Source organism: Peromyscus maniculatus, chromosome 23 (assembly GCF_049852395.1).
Source record: "Peromyscus maniculatus bairdii isolate BWxNUB_F1_BW_parent chromosome 23, HU_Pman_BW_mat_3.1, whole genome shotgun sequence".
NCBI lineage: Eukaryota > Metazoa > Chordata > Mammalia > Rodentia > Cricetidae > Peromyscus > Peromyscus maniculatus.
In genome coordinates, this window is record NC_134874.1 from 21,063,947 (window position 1) to 21,086,581 (window position 22,635).

The following is a 22,635-nucleotide window of genomic DNA, read 5'->3' on the forward strand; positions in this document are numbered from 1 at the left end:
AATGTGGGAGCCTGAAGCAGAGGCTATCCACATTGTGCTTGTACAGGAAGCAGAGAGCCAGCCAGAGCTACATGAAACCCTGCTCCTAGTAACATTCTTCCGGCCAACCAGGCCCACCTCCTAAAGGTTCCACAGCCTCTCCAAATGACGCCATAAGCTGGGAGCAAGTGTCTAAAACACGAGCTGGGGAGGGACATTGTAGATTCAAGCTGTGACACCTGTCACTGGCCTCCTGCTCACAAAGCATGTTTCTTACAGCAACTGTGGCAGCCATGTACTACAGCTACTACATGCTGCCAGATGGCACCTACTGCCTGGCACCGCCCCCACCTGGGATCGATGTGGCCACCTACTACAGCACCCTTCCTGCTGGAGTGACTGTGTCCAGCTCACCTGGTGTGACTACCACTGTACCCCCACCTCCTGGGACCACACCTCCACCCCCCCCAACCACAGCTGAAACAAGCAGCGGGGTTACCTCCACAACCACCACCACAAGGTACGTGTACTGCCTCCTCAGCGTGAGGGTTGCCGCCGCACACCAGTCTTCTTGATCTGGGTTGCATACGTGTTTCTCCATAATTAGTATAGTTACTATTCATATATTATTACCATACACCTGGACTCAAAGCTTTTGGAAAGCTGAGGCAGAAGGATCAAAAGTTCAAGGCCGCCGCCTGGCAGGGTCAGGCTATCTCCGAGTTCAAGGCCATCCTGATCTATACAGTGAGGTCTACACCAACTGGAGATATACAATGAGTCCCTGTCTCAAAAAAAAAAAAAAAAAAAAAAAAAAAAAGAAAGTTCAAAACCAGCTAGATATTACATTACAGGTGTTTCCTGCCTGTAATTCTGGCTCTGGGGAGGTGGAAGTAGGAGGGTCAGGAATTCAAGGTCATCTTCAGCTATATAATGAGCTACAGGGCAAGACCTTATTTCTGTACCAAAAATGGTTCTTAAGCAGTGAAATCGAGCCATGCGTAAATGTGGCTCTTGGGCGGCATCCCAATCTGCTCCTTAGTTCTGGGCTGCTCTTGTGCAGTGTATTGACACTCAGCTGGGTAGTAGTAGGCAGAGTCCGAGTGAGGTGGACTGAACTTGTCCGGCTTGTAGGGTTTCATACCACTCCTTGAGATCACCACTCACACAGTTGGCATCTAGTGTAAAACCCAATGATGGCAGAAGGACAGGAGTGCCCAGCACCCCGCAGAGGGCCCTCTGTGTGTCTCAGGGCTAATAGAAAAACTGGACCAAAGCCCCTCCCTGTAATTCATGCTGCGACAGTTAAGTGTGGGCCAAGGGTTTCACTCAGAAGTAGACCACTAGCCTAGCGTGTGGGAGGAATTGGGGGTTGACATCTCGGGCCATATTGCTGAGAAAGTAAACACAGAGTGAAGGATGTAGAGCCATGCTGGCCAGCTGTTTTTAATGGTCGTTCCTTGTTTTGTCCTCAAGAAGTAGCTCCTAGTTAAAGGGAATGCTACTTAGGAGGAAGTATGGACATGTCTCTGGGACTTTGGACATCCCCACTGTCAGTTCTTTTTGGATAGGGTTAGCTGTGTAACCCAGGCTCCTCCAGTATTGGGCTCACAGGGGCCACACACAGCCTCCTGCATTGTCACTCTGACAGTGGTGCCCTGGACCCTGTTCGTGCTCAGGAACTGCCTCTATTAGGTTAGAATAAAGCCCCGCTTCTTGGCTGCAGACCAGCAGTTCTTTACCTGTGGGTCTCAACCCCTTTGGGGGTTGAATGACCCTTTCACAGGGGTCCCATATCAGATATTTACATTACAATTCATAACTAGCAAAGTAACAGTTACGAAGTAGCAAGGGAAATAATGTTATGGTTGGGAGTCACCACACATGAGGAACTGTATTCAAGGGTCACAGCATTAGGAAGACTGAGAACCACTGCTGTAGACCAAGTCTCCTTCTTACATGGCTGAGCCCGACAGGACCCTCCAACTGCCATTGCCAGGCTCAAGCCACGCTGAGGCCAGGGTTGCTCACCAGCTCTTCTCCACAGTGCGCTTGCTCCCGTGGCCATCATCCCCCCGCCCCCTGACATCCAGCCTGTGATCGACAAGCTGGCAGAGTACGTCGCCAGGAACGGCCTTAAATTTGAGACCAGTGTTCGAGCCAAGAACGATCAGAGGTGAGGTGAAGGGGTTTCATGTTGGGCTGGGCTGGGGTTCAGTGCCATTGTTTGCCTGGCGATCATGAATTTCTGAGCTCAAGCCCCCACATTGCAAAACAACTCAAACAATGGTAAGCATGTCAGATGTATGAGATTTGGGGGTTTCGCTGGCATTCTTTAACTCCTGTCACTGTCCTTTGTGCTCCCGTCTTCCCGGAGTGTCTTCAGATGGACATGGTTTTGTTCGTCCTGTTGAATCACTTAGAGCTGGAGAGGGTTTGTGTTGTTGTTTTGATTGTGCAGTAAAAATGTAGGTGCTTGAAAAGCTGGAATTCACCTCTTCAAGGCTCCTTATCCCTACCCCTGCAGTGTCCTTAAACATGGACCTCATTTTCACCTGTGCTGTGACCCTGGAGAGCAGCTTAGCCCTCTGCCAGATCGATTCACATGTTAATGGATAGAGCAGGGCTGGAGCTTTGTAGAATCTCTGGAGTTGTTGGGATGACCAGTGTCTAGATGTCCACGTGGGAAGGAAACCCTGAAGCCTGCGTGTGGTCATACTGAGTCCTTTTCCGTTCACAGGTTTGAGTTTCTCCAGCCCTGGCACCAGTACAACGCCTACTACGAGTTTAAGAAGCAGTTCTTCCTGCAGAAGGAAGGAGGAGGCAGTAGCACACAGGTATTCACTGAAGGTGGGGAGGCGTGAACCCAGCTCTGATGACAGGTGCAGACGGGACTTCCTGCTTATCCTCAAGTCTACACTCTGCCTAGCCTCTCCCTTCAGAGGGGAAGCTGTCACCGCTCACTCGTGCCTTGGTCACCACTTGTCCAGTGTGTTCCAAACAAAAGACACTTGCTTCAAGCATCAGAGGCTACTTTGGACAGTACTGGAGAGGGGAGTGGAGACATGGCCTCTTGTAGCTCAGGCTAGCCTTCAGTTCTTGAGCCCTCCCAAGCGCAGGACTCACAGATGTGCCATTGTGGCCAGTGTACTTTGACCACTGTGTAGTGCACCTCACGGAGCATATGCTGGAGCTGTCCAGCCCTCCAGGGGTAGAGCTGGGCCCTGGCTTCCCCAGCACACAGTCGCTCGCACAGGTCTCTCGCACTGGGAGTGCTTTGTCCTGACACTCTGGAGCTTATTCGGCGAACTGATTGCTGAAACTGAAGCTCCTCACTCATCCGTACTCTGTGGGGGAGTCTATTCTGAAGTATTCTCAGTAAGCCGGCTCCAAGGCAAAGGTAGTCCTCCAACTTTTCGTCTCTTGAGTTAGAAAAAGAAAGTGAGACTGGGGATGCAGTTGAGTGGCAGAGCACTTGCCTAACCTACCAGAGGCCCTGGGTCCAATCCCTGAAGCATGCACACACTTGAAAGCACCCAAGAAAACCTCAAGTCAGACTTTGAAATGTGGAAATGCTGTTGCAGGTGGCTTGGGAGATTGTTTTGATGTGTTTTTAGAATGACTCATGTAGCACAGGCTGGCCTCTCCCTGTTCGGTCAGGATGCGCTTTACCTCCTGGGTGCTGGGGTTATAGGCTTGTCCTGTGGACGGTACCGACACACCCCGTGATGGTCATGTGACGGTGCACAGTGATGTCTCTCTTTCCAGGTAGCATCAACAGCTGAAGAGGCTTCCACAGAAACCGCTGCTGAAGAGTCATGTGAAGCTGGAGAGGACGGCACTCCTGAGGGTATGGCAGAGACTGGGGGAAGAGGCAGCGGGAAGAAGGAGGCTGGGTCCAGCAAGAGCACCGTGGACGGGAAGCTGGTAAAAGGTGCGCTGTCCAGGTGAAGCCTAGGCCTCGTGGGCTTCCCACCTCAGGGACAGGACTAGGTTCCTCAACCATGAGGGCTCCTTGGGCTTGGCTTCTGGAGCTGCTGATTCGGGCATGCTCACCTTGTCCTGCTTCCAAGCATGATGTTTGGAACCCTGTAGATGCAAGATAGTCTAAGTATTTACCAGCTTTTAAAAGCCTGTTCTGAGCCATTTAGTGGACATGTTTATAAATTTTCAAATACTATTTCATCCTCACTCAGACCTTTGAAACTGTTCAGTTCTTTGTGGTCCTGGGGACTGCACCAACAGCTCACCTGAGCAAGTGCTCTCCGCTAGGTCAGCTCCAGCCCCTGTGCTAACTGTTGGGATGGAGCTTGTCTGCTTTGTCCAGGGGGCTCCCTTGAGCACCCTTGTCAGGCAGGGCTGCGCTCCCTCACTCATCTGCTCGCTCTCCTGGCCCTGGCCGGGACTAGACGATGGAGTCTAGCAGGACAGGCGTGTCTAAGTGGCTGGTGCGGTAGAGCAGACAGGAGAAAGGCTGCTTGAGGCTGCCTAGCAGAGCTCTGTGGCAGAATGTGGAGAAGCCGGCACTTCACCTGCTGGAAAAGGAGGTTGTGTTGGGTGCTGAGGGATAAGTGAGGTCCCTGCTTTGGTATGGTGGCAGGTGGCTCTAGGGATTCAGTCTGGAGAGGTGTACTGCCCAGCATCTGGGACTTCGCTTCCCCTGAGGCCTGTGGTGACTAGGGAATGCCTTATTTAGCATTGGCTCTTTGAGACTAAAGACAGAGGGACAGTTGGGGGCCTCGGGTGGCCCAGTGGCCAGTGCAAGAGTGGTATGGCAGCAGCAGAAGCACAAGCCTGCAGCTCCTGACTAGAAGAGTTGCAGCAGACACAGGCAGCAGTCTCCTGCCTCACTTGGAGCGGCCTTCCGGGTGGGGTGAGGGGATGGAGAGGATTCATAATAATCCGGTTATCGCCAGCAAAGCGCTGTTAGAAAGTCAGGTGACCGGCTACCTCCTGCTCTCGCTGAAATAAGCGGAGGCACCAGCAGAGCAGCAGCTTCTGCACTGGAAGCCGTTTGAGATGCTGTCCCATGCCGGAAGACAAGCAGGACAGTGACCCAGGACAGCCACTGCCAGCAAGGAGAAGGGGAGGCTGGGACAAGCTAGGGGACATCCACGAGGAGGCTGTCATCCAGGAAGCACCCTCTAGACTGGTCTTGTCTGGGGTGGCTGCAGAGCCACAGAGAAAGGGGCTCCAGGCCCAGCTGCTGCACCAGCCTGCCCACCCTGGTAGGAGAAGCCCCAGATGTGAGCCAGAACTACATAGTGGTTTTGACACACTCCTCCCACAGACCTGGAAGACAGGCCTGCTCCTCTGCAGGTCAGGACGGAAGAGCACAAGACAACAACTGAGCCTCTAGCCCTAAGTATCAGCAGCAGCTTAGGTCTTTATGTTCAAAAGAGTTGAGGATATTATACAACTTAGGCTGCTAATACTCTGCAGCTTCAGAAGACCGCTCTGAAATACTGCTAGGTTAAGCTTGATGAAGTCACCAGGGTCAGACTGACTAGAAGACAGCCTTGGAAGTTCTCAGAAATCTCAAAGGAAGGGACAGATGTGGAAGAAGTTCATCCAAGTATAAACAGCCAGACTTCTCTCTGAAGAGGAGAGAAAGCAGGTTGGTGCATCATTTCTCTGTACGTCTGAATGCCAGAACAGGAAGACCTGTAGGCATATCAGCACCCTGAAGTCCTGAGTCCACAGAAATAAGGACAGTGAGACCATCAAAGAATTATTATGGGTTAGGGCATAGCTCTGCAGTAGAGCACTTCCCTGGATTCTATTCTCTATACTGCTCGGGGTGAAAATGCAGGAAGATATTATTCCAAAAAAGACAATAGCATTACCTGTTTATGTTTTTAAACAAACAAAAAAATGAAATGAACACTGAACTCGAGAAAATAGGAAGTGAGTGGGGTGCAGTACAATATGGCCTGGGTATGTTCGGTCCTTGGCAATGGGTGGGGGGGGACACACGACACACAAAGAGCGGGACACAGGATGGAAGCCCAGCCAGTAGCACAGGCCTAGAACCCGGCACTACAGAAGCTGAGGCAGGATTTCAAATACAGGCTTCCTGACAGTGAGAACCTCTCAAAAACCTATAAAATGCTATAAGAAAAGCAGAGACCAGGGAATACAAATTAAAGGAGAAACTGAGAAAGTAGTTTTTTAAAAGACGAATAAAATATATTGTGTGTACTCAAGAGAAAAAGAATGCAGATATGAACACAAAGTTGTAAATCTTTTTTAAAATACACAAGGATAGCATGTTCATAGCCTTAAGTGGGAATGACTCAAGTCACTGAAAAATACCATTTCAAAAAAAAAAAAACACAGAAATTGCCAAAATTATTTCAAGAAAAGAAGAGAAAGAAAACTGACAGATTTTTAGTCTGGCAAAATTTAAAATATTGGTTAGTGAACAGCCTCTAGAACCAGGCAAGAGGCCAAAACAAATTAAAGGCTGGCTTAATTTACCCTCAGTCAGTAGAGCTTCTGCAGGGCTTATGGGAGACAGAATTAAGAGGCTCTCAGAGCTCAGCGATCTATAGACCTCAGCACTTAGAAGCATGATGTTAAAATATTAAAATGGAATCCAACTGTGCACCAAAGCAGTGACAGGAATGAATGAGCAGTGGTCTTGTTCCAGGGCCCTGGTGTGGCCTCTCCATCACCTGTCTGCAGGCAGACTTCCAGGGTCTTGTCTCAGTAGGCGCTGTTAAGGCATTGGTACTTCTGTAGCTTCAGTAGTTAATAGTAACTGAAGCTGGACGGGTAAGCTCCGCTTTGACTCTTCCTCCACCATGTGTGTCTCTGGGATCAAACTCAAGTTGTCGAGCCTTGCAGCAAGCTCCCTTCCCACTGAGCCATCTTGTAAGCCCCTTCACTTTTAAAGCGTTAATAGACTCAGGGATCTAACAGCGGTAATTCCAAAAGGTCAGTGTCTACATGCAGTCAGTGTAGGTCGTGCAGGCCCATGATCCCTGCACTGGAGGAGAAGGCAACAGGAGCATCTGGAGCTCAAGGCCAGCTTTGTGAACCTCCCTGAGACCCTGTAGAGAGGAAGAGGGAGGAGCAGGGAGAGAAGGAAAGTTGTTGTTAACACAGATCATCTTAGACTCAGAATTGAAGCCAGAAATCAGGCTTCCAGGTCTAGGGAGCAGAACCAGAATGAAGTGAAAAGGCAATGACAAGAAGTTGGAAGATAAAGGGTTAATGTGCTTACTATAGAAAGTGCTTTTCTGGGTCAGAAAATGGACTGAGGGCATTCTTCAGAAGAGAAAAACACATGGCTAGTGTGCCAGGTTTCTTCTAAACAAGATGCTGGGGCTGGAGAGCAAAGGCCCTGGCTTGGTTTCCCAGAACCTACAGAGTGGTTCCCAGCCATCCATGACTCCAGTCCTAGGGGATCCAGGCATGCACATGGTGCACATACATAAATGCAGGTAAAACGTTCGTGCATATAAATAAATCTAAAACAATTAAAATTGAAAAAATAGACTTTTTCAAATTAGTGTCGGGGTTGAGGAGACAGCCCTGTGGGTAAAAGTGCTTGCTGTACAAGGCTAAGGGCCTGAGGTCCCATCCCTAGCACCTCCTGTAAAGTCAGAGGTCTGTAACCCTAGTGTAGGTTGAGGAGGAGCAGAAACAAGCTTCCCGGAGCTCACTGGCCAGCCAGGCCAGCCATGGGGAGACACCAGTTTCAGTGAGAGCACTTGTGTCAAAAACAAGATGGAGGACAACAGAGGAAGACGTCACCTCTGCTTTCTACTCACACAGGTACATTCACTGCACACGTGTGTGCACATGAATGCACCACAAGAACAACATATAATAATTAGTAATAATAATAGTTACACTCATCCAGGCAAAGTGTCAGGCACCTGCATTCCCAGCTACTCAGGAGGTTGAGGCAGGGGAATCCTTTGGGCTCAGGAGTTCAAGACCAAACTAGGCAACATAGCTAAGAGCTCCTCTGGAAATACACATATATATGTTTACATATATACACATGCAGCCATTACCGAGAGGTGGAGCAGGAGCTATGAGGCCATGGATGTGCCTCAGGGAGGCACTGCTGGACCCATCCTTGAGGGTCAGATGTGTCAGAAGAAATAGATCCTGCAGGCAGCAGGCAAGGATGTCCATCTCCGCGTGAGCACAGTGCAGAAGGGCAGGTGTAGCTGGATCACAACCTGGAGAAAGAACTTAGGATCAGTGTTAATGCACACTGTGGTGTGCAAATTGTGTAATCAGAATGTTCCAGAAGAATTCCCGGGGCCTTTGGCTGGCCTGGTCAGGAGAAGCTTTCTGACCTTGGACTCTTGGTTCTCATCAGAGCCATGGGGCATGGGGCACTGATAATCCCATCATCAACACTTAGTGAGGCAGGACACCTAGACACACAGGTTAAGTGTTTCCTCTCTTTTTAAAATGTCCTTGACCCTCTGCTTATGAAAGAGACCATATTACTACAGGCAGTAAAGGATTTGTTTGTCCAACTTAGCCTTCTCTCCCTCTCTCTCTCTCTCTCTCTCTCTCTCTCTCTCTCTCTCTCTCTCTCTCTTGTTGTTTGTTTTGTTTTGTTTTTCGAGATACGGTTTCTCTGTGTGCAGCTCTGGCTGTCTTGGAATGCACTCTGTAGCCCAGGCTGGCCTCAAACTCAGAGATCTGCCTGCCTCTGCCTCCCAAGTGCTGGGATTAGAGTGCGCCACCACCACCTGGCGAACTTAAGTTTTCTTAAGGAACCTTAAGACATGTACAAACACAGCACATGGCACAGTAACCCATATCACCTCACCAAGTACTCACCGCCACCTTCAGCAGTCGGCCTTTGGACTGCATTGTTCTGCATCTCTGTTCCTGTCCTAGATTCCACTCAGAATCTGCTGCAGCAGATCATCATCATCACGGCATTAGCGTAGACATCTTGGTTGTGTTGTGAAAGATGAGGATTTGGGTTGGTATTTGATCAGCATGACCACATGAAGCAGCTCCAGAGTACACTGCCGCTTACCTGGTGTGGCATGGAAGTCTGTTCTCCTGGCTCGTGGGTATTAAATGGGGTGTGTGTCGCAGGTATAAATTCTCTTTAGCCCACACGGGGGTGTGGAACACAGGAGAAAGTCGAGGAGACCCTCAGCCCCGCACATGGCCGAGCGGCCTGCTCTGAGAAGCTTGGGGGTGGGGGCAGCGCAGTAATCACAGCCCTACTGGATCCTGTTTCCCACCGCCCACCTCACTCACTGGAGATGGCCCTTCAGTGTGGCTGTGTGATACCCGTTAGGAATGACGGCCATAGCGTCTGACTGCATCCGGCTGGCTGTTGTGAGTCACTCAGCATAGTGAGTGACAGGGAGGCTCAGTGTTGACGAGCAGATAGACGGAAGACTTTCTCCTTTAAGGCCTTTGCATGTCTCTTTAAGTGTCTAGGTGTTGGGGATGTGTCACCTAAATTTTTGTTACACATTGAAATGTTTGTAATAGGTGTAGACTGAAGTCTGGCAGGATGCTTGTCATGTTCACCGAATAAAGGAGTGAATTGTGTGTTTGTGGTGGTGGTGGTTGTTTTGGTTTGGATTTTGCTTGAAGACTAGGTTTTTGTTTGTTTATTTTTTTAAACGTAGTTGGAGATTTTCTAGGTACTTTCTTAAGTGGAGTCATGTCACATGCCTACTCATACCAATCCAGCTACATGCCAGAGTCTTATAAAAAATATTTTTGAAGAAAAATGGCAGGCTAGCAAGATGGCTCAGTGGGTAAAGGCACATGCCACCACTTCAGCCAGCCTGAGTTGAATGCCCACCGCCCATGTAGTAGGAGAGGACTGATTCCAGTTGTCTCTAACCTTGACGTGTGCACACTAAGTAAATAAGTAGATGTTTACCAGCTTACAGAAAGGAACGTGACAAGAAATTGACCGTTTAAGACGAAGGTGGCCACTCCATGTTCAGCAGGTGTGTCTCCTGTGACACCACCACTATGCTGCCCATGCTAAGCATGGCTCAGACACACACCCCAGTCAGATGCCTTGCCTGGAGCATGTGAACAGGACTCCTTTAACACTGCAGAAGCCCTGCTGTAGACCTCACACACAAACACATGCACACACACGCACACTCAGGCTGTGCCTTCACACAAATACCATCTGCCCGTCAGCCATCTCTCTTGTAAGTGGTAGTGCCTGTGACAACACGTTCTGCCTCCGGTGCCTAAAAATGTGTCGCACTTCTCACCTCTTCCCCACAGCTTCCTTTGCGCCAATAAGCTTTGCCATCAAGGCCAAAGAAAACGACCTCCTTCCTCTGGAAAAAAACCGAGTCAAGCTGGACGATGACAGTGAAGAGGACGAGGAAAGCAGGGAGTGCCAGGAAAGCACGAGCAGCGTGGCCAACCCCAGCCCAGCCACGGCCCCGCCCTGTGTGCCTGTGGAGGAGAAGAAGCCCCAGCTCACCCAGGAGGAGCTAGAAGCCAAGCAAGGTTTGTCGATAGCTTTTCAAGTTCTTGAAAGAAAGAAGACAAATGTTAAGATTTAGTGCTAAGCCAGAAATTCTAAGACTGTGAACCAAAGCCTGGAGCCATGCTGGAGCGCTCTGAAAGCCCTGTGTGTGGTGCTGTGTGGCACTGTGCACTCCTTAGCTTGATGCAGCGCCCTTGGCAATCTGTACTCAGAGCAGCTTAATGCGCTAAGCGCACGGCTCTAATGGAGACGCACTTTGTACTTGGACGACAGCCCCGGGGTGAGACACCAGGCCCGGACTCCCAGCTCCAGTTAATGCACCGAACTGGGAGAGGCCCTTTGTGGAAATGTCTCTCAGCAGAACCATCAACCCTTGAAGATGATGCCTGCCAGAGCTGATTTCTCAGCCCTGGCTCATCTTCATGGGTCACAGCATGGCCAATAGCATGTGGGGGACATGGGCTGGAGCTGGAACTCTGGTATAATGCTTAGCATTTTGGGGACATCTGCACCTCCAAAATAAGTCCTATTCCATAGTGAAGTGGTTACTTCCTAAATGCGTTTGTGCTTTTTCCTATTCTAACTGGTTTTCTTAGATTGCATTTTCTGGGTATGCATGAACAGACCATATAGCACTGAGTAAAGGATGCTCTTGGAGTCACTGTCTTCCAGAGGAGAGCATGTCCTAGGCCCACAGTTGCTCTCCCTCAGTGCACTTACAGTCACACTTGTGTGTTTGAGTTTGCACTCTGAGCTCAGCAGTTTGTCATGCCCTCTGAACTAAGACACTGCCCACAGGGCGTCATTCAGTGCATCGTTCACCCAGACACTTGGAGTGTTTGGGGCTCCTGTGTATGAGAGCCATTCTGCAGTTCCAGCCTCTACCCTCACGGGACCCCTTCAGCCTTGCTGCCTTTGAGAGTAAAGTGTGCATCTCCAAAAATGCCATACTAAGTTTATTTTCTCAAAATTTCACTCTGTCCCAAGTGTCTACCTGCTCTGAAGGTAGCCTTGAAATAGCAGTGTTGTAGGTCCAGAAGGTGCCTTTGAAAATTAGAAATAAAACACTGTTTGTTGCAGACTGCCTTTCTTGTTTTCTGTAGCTAAACAAAAACTGGAGGACCGTCTTGCCGCGGCTGCCCGGGAAAAGCTGGCCCAGGCATCCAAGGAATCCAAGGAGAAGCAGCTTCAGGCTGAACGGAAAAGGAAAGCGGCTCTGTTCTTACAAACCTTAAAAAACCCTCTTCCGGAAACCGAAGTCGGAAAACTTGAGGAGGGTGCTTTCAGTGTCGAGGTATGTAGAAGGAAGTCCTGATGGCGTGCTTGGCTTTGTAGTCCATGAAAGGAGGTTCTGGGCTGCTGTGGCCGTGGAACCCCAGCCTGAGTCAGATGCCAGCAGCCCAGCACCTGCCTCCAGCGTAGTCACAGGCTTTGCTGATGGCTTTGAGTCTGTGAAAAGAGATGCTGGGACAGTTACCTGTAAGAACATCAAAGGCAGTCTTCGGTCTCGGAACCCAGCTGTGGATCCTGACCAGGAAGCTCAGCTGGTGGCTGCCCTTGCAGGGCCTCCAGCTGTACGTGGTCAGACCGGTATGACTGGAGCAGGGCCTCGGTGGTCGCCACCACGTCGCTGAGCTCACCCGAGGGCAGAGATCTCAATGCCAGCACCTGTGTCTGCATCGTTGTAGTTAGGGGAAAAGTAGACTGCGGCCACCCTTGTCTTCTCTGGGTGTGCAGCTGTGTGGTAGAGCACCGATGTGTGGGAGGTCCTGGAGAGCCCAGGCAGCTCCTTCCTCAGTGGTGGCCTTGAACAGGATCATTACATGGGACCTTGGTCCTCTCGTGTGGAGGGATGGGAAGCAGTCCCTAGCACCGGGAACCCTCAGTAAACGCTGCTGCCAGCAGCACTCTGTCATTAGTGACAAGTCTGCTCGTGCCTGTCTAGGCCTGGTCAAGGAGCCCAGGCCAGATGTGTAGCCGCTAAGTGCTCTGCCCTGAGCTGCATCCCCAACCTGGGTCTTTTCGTCTAGATTCTTGAGAGCAGGTATCTTTCAAGATCCTTTTTTTTTTTTTTTTTTTTTTTTTTTTTTTTTTTTTTTGAGGGGGGATTAAAATATACTTCACGGTGTCTAGGAATTCATGGAGGAGTTCAAGAACATTTTAGAAATAGAAGTTTTCTAAATAAGAAAACTGGCAGTGCAGCCACTGTTCCGAGGCCTGAAGGGACGATACAGCTGGAGTGCAGTCCCCAGTCCGTCGTCAGAAAGTTGTCCCTCGGTGCTGCTTTTTTTTTCTTCCCTTTTTCTTTATTAAGAAATTTTCTTTTTAAATTTAGAAGATAATTGGAAAATCAGTCATTTCCTTAGGAAAAAATAAAACAATATGAATAGAAAAAAAAAAGAAAGAAATTTTCTACTCACTCTACATACCACCCACAGATCCCCCTCCTCCCTCCTCCCATCTCCCAGCCCTCCCTCCCAAGCCACCCCACATTCCCACATCCCCTAGATCAGGGTCTCCCTTGGGGAGTCAGCAGAGCCCGGCACACTGAGCCTAGGCAGGTCCAAGCCCCCTTGGTGCTTCTTAAGAGCAGTTAAAAATGGTCATTTAAAAATCTTTCTGGGGCTGGCTGGAGAGATGGATCAGCAGTTAAGAGCAATGATTGTTCTTCCAGAGGACTTGGGTGATTCCCAGCACCTACATGGTGACTCACAGCCATCCATAACTCCGGTTTCTGGAGCTCTGACACCCTCTTCTAGCCTCCACAGACACACACATGGTGCACACTTACAAGCGAAACACCTATACACATCTCGAAAAGTAAATCTGGAAAAAAAATTTTAGTGTTGGCTGGGCATGGTGGCTCACACCAGTAATCACACTTGGGAGGCCGAGGCAGGATAATGGCCCCCCTTTTTTTTTCTTCTTTTTCTTATCCTAAACTCTGACTTGGGGGTGGAGGTGCTTTAGAGGTTCTGATTTTGGTTCCCAGCACCTGTATCAGGAAACTCACAGCCTCCTGTAACTCCTCCAGAGGATCTGATCCCCTCTTCTGGACTCTGTAAGCAGTTGCACTCATATGCCATACTCACATACAGATACAAACATATGTACATGATTTAAAAATTAAAATAGTTAGGAAAGATATAATAACCTCTCAGGCATGCCCCTGGAATCCCCAAACTTGGCCTAGACTGAGACCTAGAAGATGGCCTAGACAGCATAGCGAGACCTTGCCTCCAGGTTTATGTCTCCAAATATCTCTTACGCTTGGCTTTGGTCTTGGTTTCTATTGCTGTGAAGAGACACCATGACCACGGCAACTCTTATAAAGGAAAACATTCAACTGGGGCTTGCTTATAGTTTCAGAGGTTTAGTCCATTGTCGTCATGGTAGGAAGCATGGCAGTGTGCAGTCAGACCTGGTGATGGAGAGGTAGCTGAGAGTTCTGCATCCAGATCGTCAGGCAGCAGGAAGAGAGAGTGCCACTGGGCTTGGCTTGGGTTTCTGAAGCCCCAAAAGCCCATCCCCAGTGACACACTTCCTCCAGCAAGGCCACACCCCTCAATAGAGTCCCTCCCTGTGAGCCTTTTGTGGGCCATCTTCATTCAGACTTCTACACTCGGCTCTTCTCATAATACAGAGCAAGCCCTTTGCTCCTGTTTGCTCTTGTTGGAAAAGGAAAGGGACCTGGAAGTCATCAGTTCTCTCTCCTCAGCCTCCCACGCCTGGCTCCTTCACCTTCGAACTTTAACTGTATTGACCCTTGTAAGTGCTGTTGGAGTCTACAGTGAGTGTGGTTAAAGACTGTTCTCCACCTCCTGGATGTCTAGACTGCTGCCTCTGTGTCCACCTTGCGTGTTTTTAGTGGTCCTCTACTCGGGCTAACCTCTGCCCTGTCCTTCCCAGAATGAACTTTTCAGGGACGTGGCAGAGCATAGCAACCCTACTAGGGCACTGTGACCCCATTTTCCAGAGCCCCACAGAGGTGGACTATCTTCTGGTCCCTGACACAAGGCCTGTTCCTGCCGAAATGTAGGAACAAAGTACACACAGCTGAGGGCAGCCATGAGGCGCTGTGGCCCAGCGCAGGGCAGCCATGAGGCGCTGTGGCCCAGCACAGGGCAGCCATGAGGCGCTGTGGCCCAGCTAAGGGCAGCCATGAGGCACTGTGGCCCAGTTGAGGGCAGCCATGAGGCGCTGTGGCCCAGCACAGGGCAGCCATGAGGCGCTGTTGCCCAGTGCAGGGCAGCCATGAGGCGCTGTTGCCCAGTGCAGGGCAGCCATGAGGCGCTGTGGCCCAGCGCAGGGCAGCCATGAGGCGCTGTGGCGTGGGGTGTGCAGGAAGGAATACAAGAACGTGAGTTCTGTAGCTATGGAAAGACATGGGCAGCAAGGAGAGAAACCTTAAACATGGGCCTGCATGGATAGGGATGTATGAAGTTTGACCGGATCTTTAGTTTCGCTATCATTTGTACAATGAACAAAGATACTCATTAAGACCCATCTGCAAACCTCTAATATAGCTCAGTTGCTGGATTGCTTGCCTGGAATGTGTAGGGTCTTAGGTTTTGTCTTTGATACGTTAGCACACCCTATGATTCTAGCCGCGGGAGGGGGGGCGGCATTGGTTCAGAAGTTCTGGGTCATCCTGAGTTATGGTTAAGTTCAAAGTCAGCCTGCACTACGTGAGACCTTATCTCAAAGTGGGGCTGAAGGTTAGACAAGACAGTAAGAGAAAGCTCAGTAGGTAGAGATGCTTGTTGCCAAGCCTGATAAGCATGAGTTTGATCCCTGGGACCCACGTGTGAAAAGAGAAAACTGACTCAGTAGTTGTCCTCTGACCTCCACACTCCTAAACACACAGAAAGACAGATAATATATAAATAAAGAAGTGTAATTTAAGAAATATGGAAAGCCTCTGGGGGAGTGGGGGGTGCTGCACACCTTTAATTCCAGCACTCAGGAGGCAGAGGCAAGTGAATCTCTGATTCAAGGCCAGGTTGGTCTGCAGTGTGAGTTCCAGGACAGCCTGGGCTACATAGAGAAACCTTTTCTACAAAAACAAAAAATACAAACTATGTAAAGCCATATCTGCAGATAGATAAAAACATGGTTGCAAGATTGCCTCTGTGTTCTGATATGGGCTGTTTGTCATCAGCCTGCTGGCAGCGCCACAGTGCTGAGCCAGCCTGTGTCTTCTCTCAGAGTGACTCCATTCTTGTCTGCCAGCCTTGGCTCTGTCTATAATCCATGAATATTTGACTCTGGAATGGTCTCCCTGGCTATCCACAGGAAGATTATCTCAGCAGAACTGCTTCAACAGAAAGGAAACATGAGGAGCAGATGGTGATAAGTATCTGATTGCTTTGAAACAAAAGCCTCATAATAAATTGACAGTTTATAAATGATAGTCCAACACAAAATGTTGTCACTATCAAAAAACTTCCTAAGAGTCAGGCGGTGGTGGCGCACGCCCTTGATCCCAGCACTCAGGAGGCAGAGGCAGGCGGATCTCTGTGAGTTCGAGGCCAGCCTGATCTACAGAATGAGTTCCAGGACAGTCAGAGCTACACAGAGAAATCCTGTCTTTAAAAAAACCAAAAACGGAAAGAAAAAAAAGGAAGGAAGGAAGGAGGGAGGGAGAGAGACAGATGAGAGATGGAGAGAGAAAGAAAGAGAAACTTCATGGAACAGACTGTCCTTGACTTTGCTGAGTAACTTGATGTGCACTCTACCCACAAATGTTGATACATTTTCCCAGTTAACCACATAGCTGTAGACAAGAGTTCTTCCAGGCTCTTTAAGGACGTGAGATCATTTCACAGGTGTACTACTACATCGTCAGAGCCTAACTCAGCCAGCTCCTCAGGATGGGCAGGTTTCCCCAGGGTAGCATTCCACCATGCACATGTACGTGGTCCTCTTCTACATGATGCTCTGCCCAGTACCATTTTACATATCCATGTGTGATTGTAAGTGACATAGAAAAGTATTACTGGATGGATATGGTGGAACTCACAGAAATTTGCCTTTAATCCCAGCACTTGGGCAGATCTCTGTGAGTTCCAGGCCAGCCAGGGATACATAGGTGAGACCCTGTCTAAAAAAAAGAAAGAGATTAATGGTGCACTAAATTTTTAAGCAGTCTGTATGGTAGCTAAGACTACTGCATCAGTGATGATAAGCCTGTCTATGGTTGAGCTAGTGGCCTAAGCAGCAGGGAGCTCAAGGAGAAGCTGAGAGCTCGCTCTCCTGTCTGACAACTGCAGGTAGCCATCTGGCCTCAGCTCAACCCCTGTAAATTCTGTAAGAATCAGTCGTGTGCAGGGATGCTAGTCAGCTGCCAGAGTGGACCCGAGTGATGCAGGAAGGCTGGGCCCTCCTCCCCACAGCTGCAGACTTACAAATGCACGTGCACACCACTGCTGTCCCCATCCCATTCCAGGGCTCCCAGACATCTGGTCACACAGATCATCCTCCTTGAGTTGTTCTGTAAGCCCTACTGCTAAATCCTCCAGGCACCAAATGAGAAATCTTCCATTTGTAGCATTCGATGACTACTTAAACTCTTCTTCTTGAAAGGCCAGAGGTTGGTTTGTCTTTTGAGACAGTGTCTCACTATAAACCAGGCTAGGCTAGAATTGATTTTGTAGCCCAAGCCGGCCTCCAACTCAGAGCACTTTTCCTCTGTCAGCCTCCCACGTGCTTTGATCCCAGGTGTGATCCTCCCCACCCAGCAGGGAGATTTTGTTTGGATAATCACTGCAGTGTCTACATTTTAAGTGTTGTCTTTCCTGTTGATATCCACACATTCACTTATGCTTCCAGGACACCAGTGTCATGCCCTGTCCTCTGCTGGTTGGAGGCAGAACTCTGCCCCTGTTAGAGGTGAAGCCTCCGGAAAGGCCTTCAAGCAGATGCAGAGAGCCACCAAGAGAAGAAGAACGAGAAAAGAAGAAGAAGAAGCACAAAAAACGGTCTCGAACGAGGTCCCGCTCCCCCAAGTACCACTCGTCTTCCAAGCCCAGGTCTAGATCCCACTCCAAAGCCAAGCACTCCCTGCCCAGTGCCTACCGGACAGTGCGGCGCTCGAGGTGGGTGTGCAGGCGCTTATGCCCTCCTGCTCCTGCTCTGCCCTACCTGCTGAGCCTCCTCCTGGCCCCCTGTAGAGCCAGCAGAAGGTTTAAAGTGAGCACAGTGTTCACTAGGCTGGTGAAACACACTGGTGTGTGTGTGTGTGTGTGTGTGTGTGAAGGTATAAAATGAGCACAGTGTTTACTAGGCTGGTGAATGCACTAGGGATGTGTGTGTGTGTCATCCTGCAAATCTAAAGGAAATCTTTCATTGTTTAGGCTTTTCAAAGCTTACCAGCCACTACAGGTTAAATGATTTGTTTATGCTTCTTATGTCTGCATAGCTTATTTATACTTCACTCTTCACTCAGGAGGTGGAAGCAGGAGGATCTCCAGTTCAAGGCCAGGCTAAGCTACACTAGGCTCCATTAGTACAGTTTGTTGCACAGCATGAGGACTTAGTCGGGCCTGGTAGTGCGGGCCTCTAATTCTAGCACAGGGAGGCAGATACAGGCTGGGGCTCATTGTCTCGCCAGCTTAGCCTAATCAGCAAAACCCAGGCCAGTGAGAGACTGTCTCATAAAATCAGGAGGCAGAGGCAGGTGGATCTCTCAGTTCAACGCCACCCTGGTCTATACAGCAAGTTCTAGGCTAACTAGGGCTAGTGAGACTAGTCTCAAAAATCAAAACACAAAAAACCCACAGTGAATGGCCACTAAGGAATAACACCTAGCCTTGCCCTACCGCCTCCACATACACACACACACACACACACACACACACACACACACACACACACACACACAAAAACAATTTGCCAGTGGTGGCACACACCTTTAATCCCAGCACTAGGAGGCAAAGGCAGAAGGATCTCTGAGTTTAAGCCTTGAGCTGGTCTACAGAGTGAGTTCCAGGACAGCCAGGGCTCCACTGAGAAATCCTGTCTTGGAAAACAAAACAAAGTTATCCTCTCCCTCCCACCAAAATTTTTGAAAAAGGAAAGTGTGAGTAGGTGTGGTAGCACATGCCTATGGTCCCAGTGCTTGGAAGATGGAGGCAGGGGGATCAAGGCATTCAAGATCATCTTCAGCTATAGAGCAGATTTGAGAACATTCGACCGCCTTGTTCTTGGGGATCGTTTGTCTAGTGGTTTACAGGTTATAAAGTGAGCCTGACACATGTATTGAGTTGTAGAAATTTGTAGGCTAGCATGCTGGGGTTCTTTTGTGTGAATGAACTTTCCTATGCTGATGGCGTCTGAGTGTGAAGTGGTCCAGCAGCCCTTCCCACTCAGTCTGTGTTGAGGTGTTCTGCACAGCATCTGCAAGGGAGTGTAAAGGAGGCAGCTGTGTGCATCTGTGTCTTCATCTCAGCCTGCTGCCTCTCCAACCACCCCACCAAAAAGCCCTCTTGATAAGGAGCCAGGTGTTGAAGAAGCAGTTTAGCATTTCTGGCAACAGAATTAGTAAACTTGAACTTCAGTGGTCCCAGAGCATACCCGTTAGTGTTAAAAGGTTTGAAAATGAAGCTCAGCAGTCACTAGTGTGAGAGATTCAGTACGCCTGTCCTATCTTTAGCGCTCATCCTGCCGTGGGCTTCCATGGTGTCCCCTGGACTCTGAGCCCTCACACACCCCGAATTCACTCCAGGTACACGTCTTTCTTCTGGGATGATGTCAGCACTATCCATAGACATTGGTGTCCTGTGTTCTTATATGTACTACGTACATTGGTCTCTCTGGATGCGTCCTAAAAAGCAGTGTGCTTTCTCTGTCTTTATCCACACCAAGCCCAGGGTTGACAAGTGTCTGACCTCCTGTCCTCATTGAGAGTGAACCTTTGGTTCTAATTCTCAGAAGTCCCAACACTTTTTACCATTACTGTGCACATGCAGAAAGCTTGCCATTTCGTGATTAAATGAACAGTTTTGCTGTCATGCTTTAGATTTTTATTTACTTTTTTTTTTAAGCTCCTAGGATTTGTGTTACAGATCCAAACAACACAGGCTGTAGCAATCCTTCAGCCTCATTCTGGCCAGTCGGTTCTCCCTAATTTCCTCTACTCTAGGGGAAGAACAGTTCCCTCATGACTCCCAGGCCTTGAGCCCGTCGAAGCAGGCACCCACACTAACCTCAGTGTGTGGTAGGGCAGACTGCCATGGCCCTCTTCCCTGTGCTCCGTCTGTCTAGCTTGTCCCCGGCTTGTAGTGCTGTTGACCTGGAGTGCTCACCTAACCCCTGCATTGTAAGTTCCTGGTGATAGTTAACCGTAGTCCTTACCTATAATGGACTAGCTTATTCTGTATGTTATCTTACCTTTGAAAATGTTTTTAAGTTTGCAGTAGACTTAGATTTGCATAGTTTATACAAGTACATTATTTATAACACTTTATATCTTCAGTGCCTACAGGTCCAAGGAGCAAAACCCTACTCCTTAGTGTAACTATCAGTTAAAAGACAAAGTGAAGCTGAAATTTGTCTGACCATTATTTCTTCTGATGGTAGGCCACCAGTTTTATCTTAATTTGACCTTCGGTGAAAATGTTTCACAATGTCAGCAGAGCTGGTTATTCTCAAAGCTCCCCAAACTTCCTCCTCAACGGCTGAGGTGGGATCAAAAAGATGATTTTGATTAATTTGGTTAAATAACTCACATAATTTTTGGCATTAGATAAGTCGGTCTTCGGTGTTTGATTTTACAGTTTAGATAAAATATCAAGACAAGGTCCAGCTTTGCTGCAGAATAAGCGAGTTGATACCGTGACCCACCTTCCAGCTACTGCCTGCCTCCACAACACCCCAAGAGCTAGAACATGGCCCCTGGAAGCTGCTGTCCTTGGCTGCACATGGACCTCACCCTCTGGCCTCCCTTTATCTTCTTGCTCTTGCTCCTGAACACAGAGGCTCTGGCTCTGTGGGGTAGACTTGTATTTCCCTAAGCTGAAAGCAAAACTGCTTGCCCAGGCCAGGCCCTGCCAGCACTGCCGCTCCCAGGATCAAAGCCATTTGAAAGCCGTGGTTATGGCAGGTGCAATAGCCATGCCTGTGAGCCCAGCACTCAGACTGAGGCAGAAGAAGGGAGGATGTCCAGGGACAGTATGGTCTTCATACTAAGACCATATCTTAAAGACAGAAACAAACAAATAAAATGCTGAGTTGTGGCTGAAATGGATGGCAAGCTCCGTGGGATGTGCTGTTAACTTTCCAACCACAGTGCAGAAAGTGCTGAGGATACTGTCATTATTTTTGTCTTGAACTATCTTCAGGTAGAGTAACCCATTGCCATGGTAACATCTACAATAGGACATACTAGACTTATTTTTCAGGCCTGGCACAGCCTAAGTGGTCATTTTTAAATGATGATTGCTAGCTCAAAGTAAAACACTGCAGTTGTTGGCGTTCTCCTGTGGTAGCATACTGAAACTGAAGTGCATTGTCTTCTCTATTCTAAGTGGTTCTGGTCCCATATAAAATGCAGGACAGTATGACGTTCCTTTACTGTTGAATGTGCTCCTAGGGCCGAGACCGCTTACTCAATATGTCCAAACTGTAGGTGACTTTGGATCTGCAAAGGCAAGTTCTTCTTAGCAAAAATCTTTAGTCTCATAACACCACCCAGTGCCTCAGAAAGCATAGTGGTGTGAGGAATCCGCATCAGCATTGACCAAAGTGTAAGACTTGTCTGCAGGTGTTGCTCCTGTTCTCAGTTTGCTCTGTCAGCTTCAGTCTTCCTGAGGTGAAGCAGCAGGCACGCAGTTGAGTCACGTGGGATGGTTTGGGTGGTACTGAGCTAACTTGTACCAGTGGCACCGGGAAGCTGCTTACTGTTACCTTCTGAAGTCAGATCCCCTTAGTGTCGAGGTGTTGAGCTGAGTGAACCCCTCTCGGCAGCCCGACGGTGTGGAGGATATGTGAGATAAAGACCTTTCTTTAAGGATAGCTCCATAAATCCCTTCAGCGGGGGACGAGTGCAGGCTGAGGAGACTTGTTTGTTCTTGCTAGTTTGATTTAGCATTCAGTAAGAAATCTGGCTGTGGTGGCACATGTCTTGAGTCCCAACACTCAGGAGGCAGAGACAGGTGGGTCTCCCAAGTTCAAGGCCAACCTGGTCTACAGAGCTAGTTCCAAGACAGCCAAGGCTGTTACACAGAGAAACCCTGTCTTGAAAAACAAAACAAAACAAAAAAGCAAGAAAGAACTTGTGTAGGCAAAATTGAGGTTCTATAAAATTGAGGTTCTATTAGTTTGAAATTGGTGAGTCTTTACAACCCATTTTTCTATGTAAACTATGTACTAAACCAGAAAAGGACATTTAATCCCCCAAGCCTGCTTCTTAAAGGAAGAAGGAGGTTGGTTGGGACTTTCTTTGTGGTAGCACTCCCCATACGGGGGTGGGACAGCAGTTTCATGTTGAGGTGACCTGTGACCAAGCTGGGTAAGGCTCAGGTGCCTGCACTTCACAGTGCCAAGCCTGTGAATGGAATGAACAGAAGGTGATGTGACCCCAGTCCAGTTCACCTTAGCACCAGTAGCCAGTTCCCACTGGGTTAGATCCAGAGCCTGGCCGCCGAGTCACCTGTTGATGCCCACAGCTGTGAGAAGCCCGGGAGCAGTGAGGAACAGACAGTGGCCTTCAGATGGTAGTTTGGAGTTTGATCGTTAAAGTCCTGCCTCCCAGAGTAAAGCATTGTGGCTGTTGAGGAAGGGATGTCTTTGTTGCACTATGCCTGCAGTTTTGAATTGAGACCGGTTTGTCTTCTTTAAGAAGGCCTATGGTGACATTGCACTACAGATTTACTTTTAAGCTGAGTTTCCTGGCTCTTGCACTGTCCTGGCATCAGTATTAAGAGCCTGGTTAACAAAATTAAAAGCATTAAGACTCACTTAATTAAAGTGAAGCCTAAAGAATTACTGGCTGTTATTTGCTGCCCTGTTCTGAGCAGGGCTTCCTTCCCAGAAGGTTTGAACTCTACTGGGAACAGCCATGTGCTCCGAAGAATTCATAATACTTTAGCCACTGCAAAACAGTATTGTACTTCAACGTTCTGAATCTGCGGGCATTAAAAACTAACTTCTTTTTCCTAATTGTTGAGTTTATTGTAGAATTCTATGCTAAGCAT

The 22,635-nt window shown here is 48.9% G+C and overlaps 1 protein-coding gene across 9 annotated transcripts in view; it reads left to right on the forward strand.

The window, feature by feature from the left end:
* Sfswap (splicing factor SWAP) overlaps positions 1-22,635 on the forward strand; it is a 78,766-nt gene that overhangs the window by 44,771 nt on the left and 11,360 nt on the right. For 5 of the 9 annotated variants that reach the window (XM_006971370.4, XM_006971371.3, XM_076560200.1 and 2 more), the window contains 7 exons: positions 259-499; positions 2,027-2,155; positions 2,720-2,816; positions 3,748-3,913; positions 10,231-10,461; positions 11,545-11,735; positions 17,273-17,538. In XM_006971370.4, coding sequence (XP_006971432.1) covers positions 259-499; positions 2,027-2,155; positions 2,720-2,816; positions 3,748-3,913; positions 10,231-10,461; positions 11,545-11,735; positions 17,273-17,538 — 1,321 coding nt within the window. The remainder of the gene's footprint in view (positions 1-258; positions 500-2,026; positions 2,156-2,719; positions 2,817-3,747; positions 3,914-10,230; positions 10,462-11,544; positions 11,736-17,272; positions 17,539-22,635) is intronic. The other 4 variants (XM_016002755.3, XM_042268279.2, XM_076560203.1 and 1 more) reach the window with 1 other exon arrangement.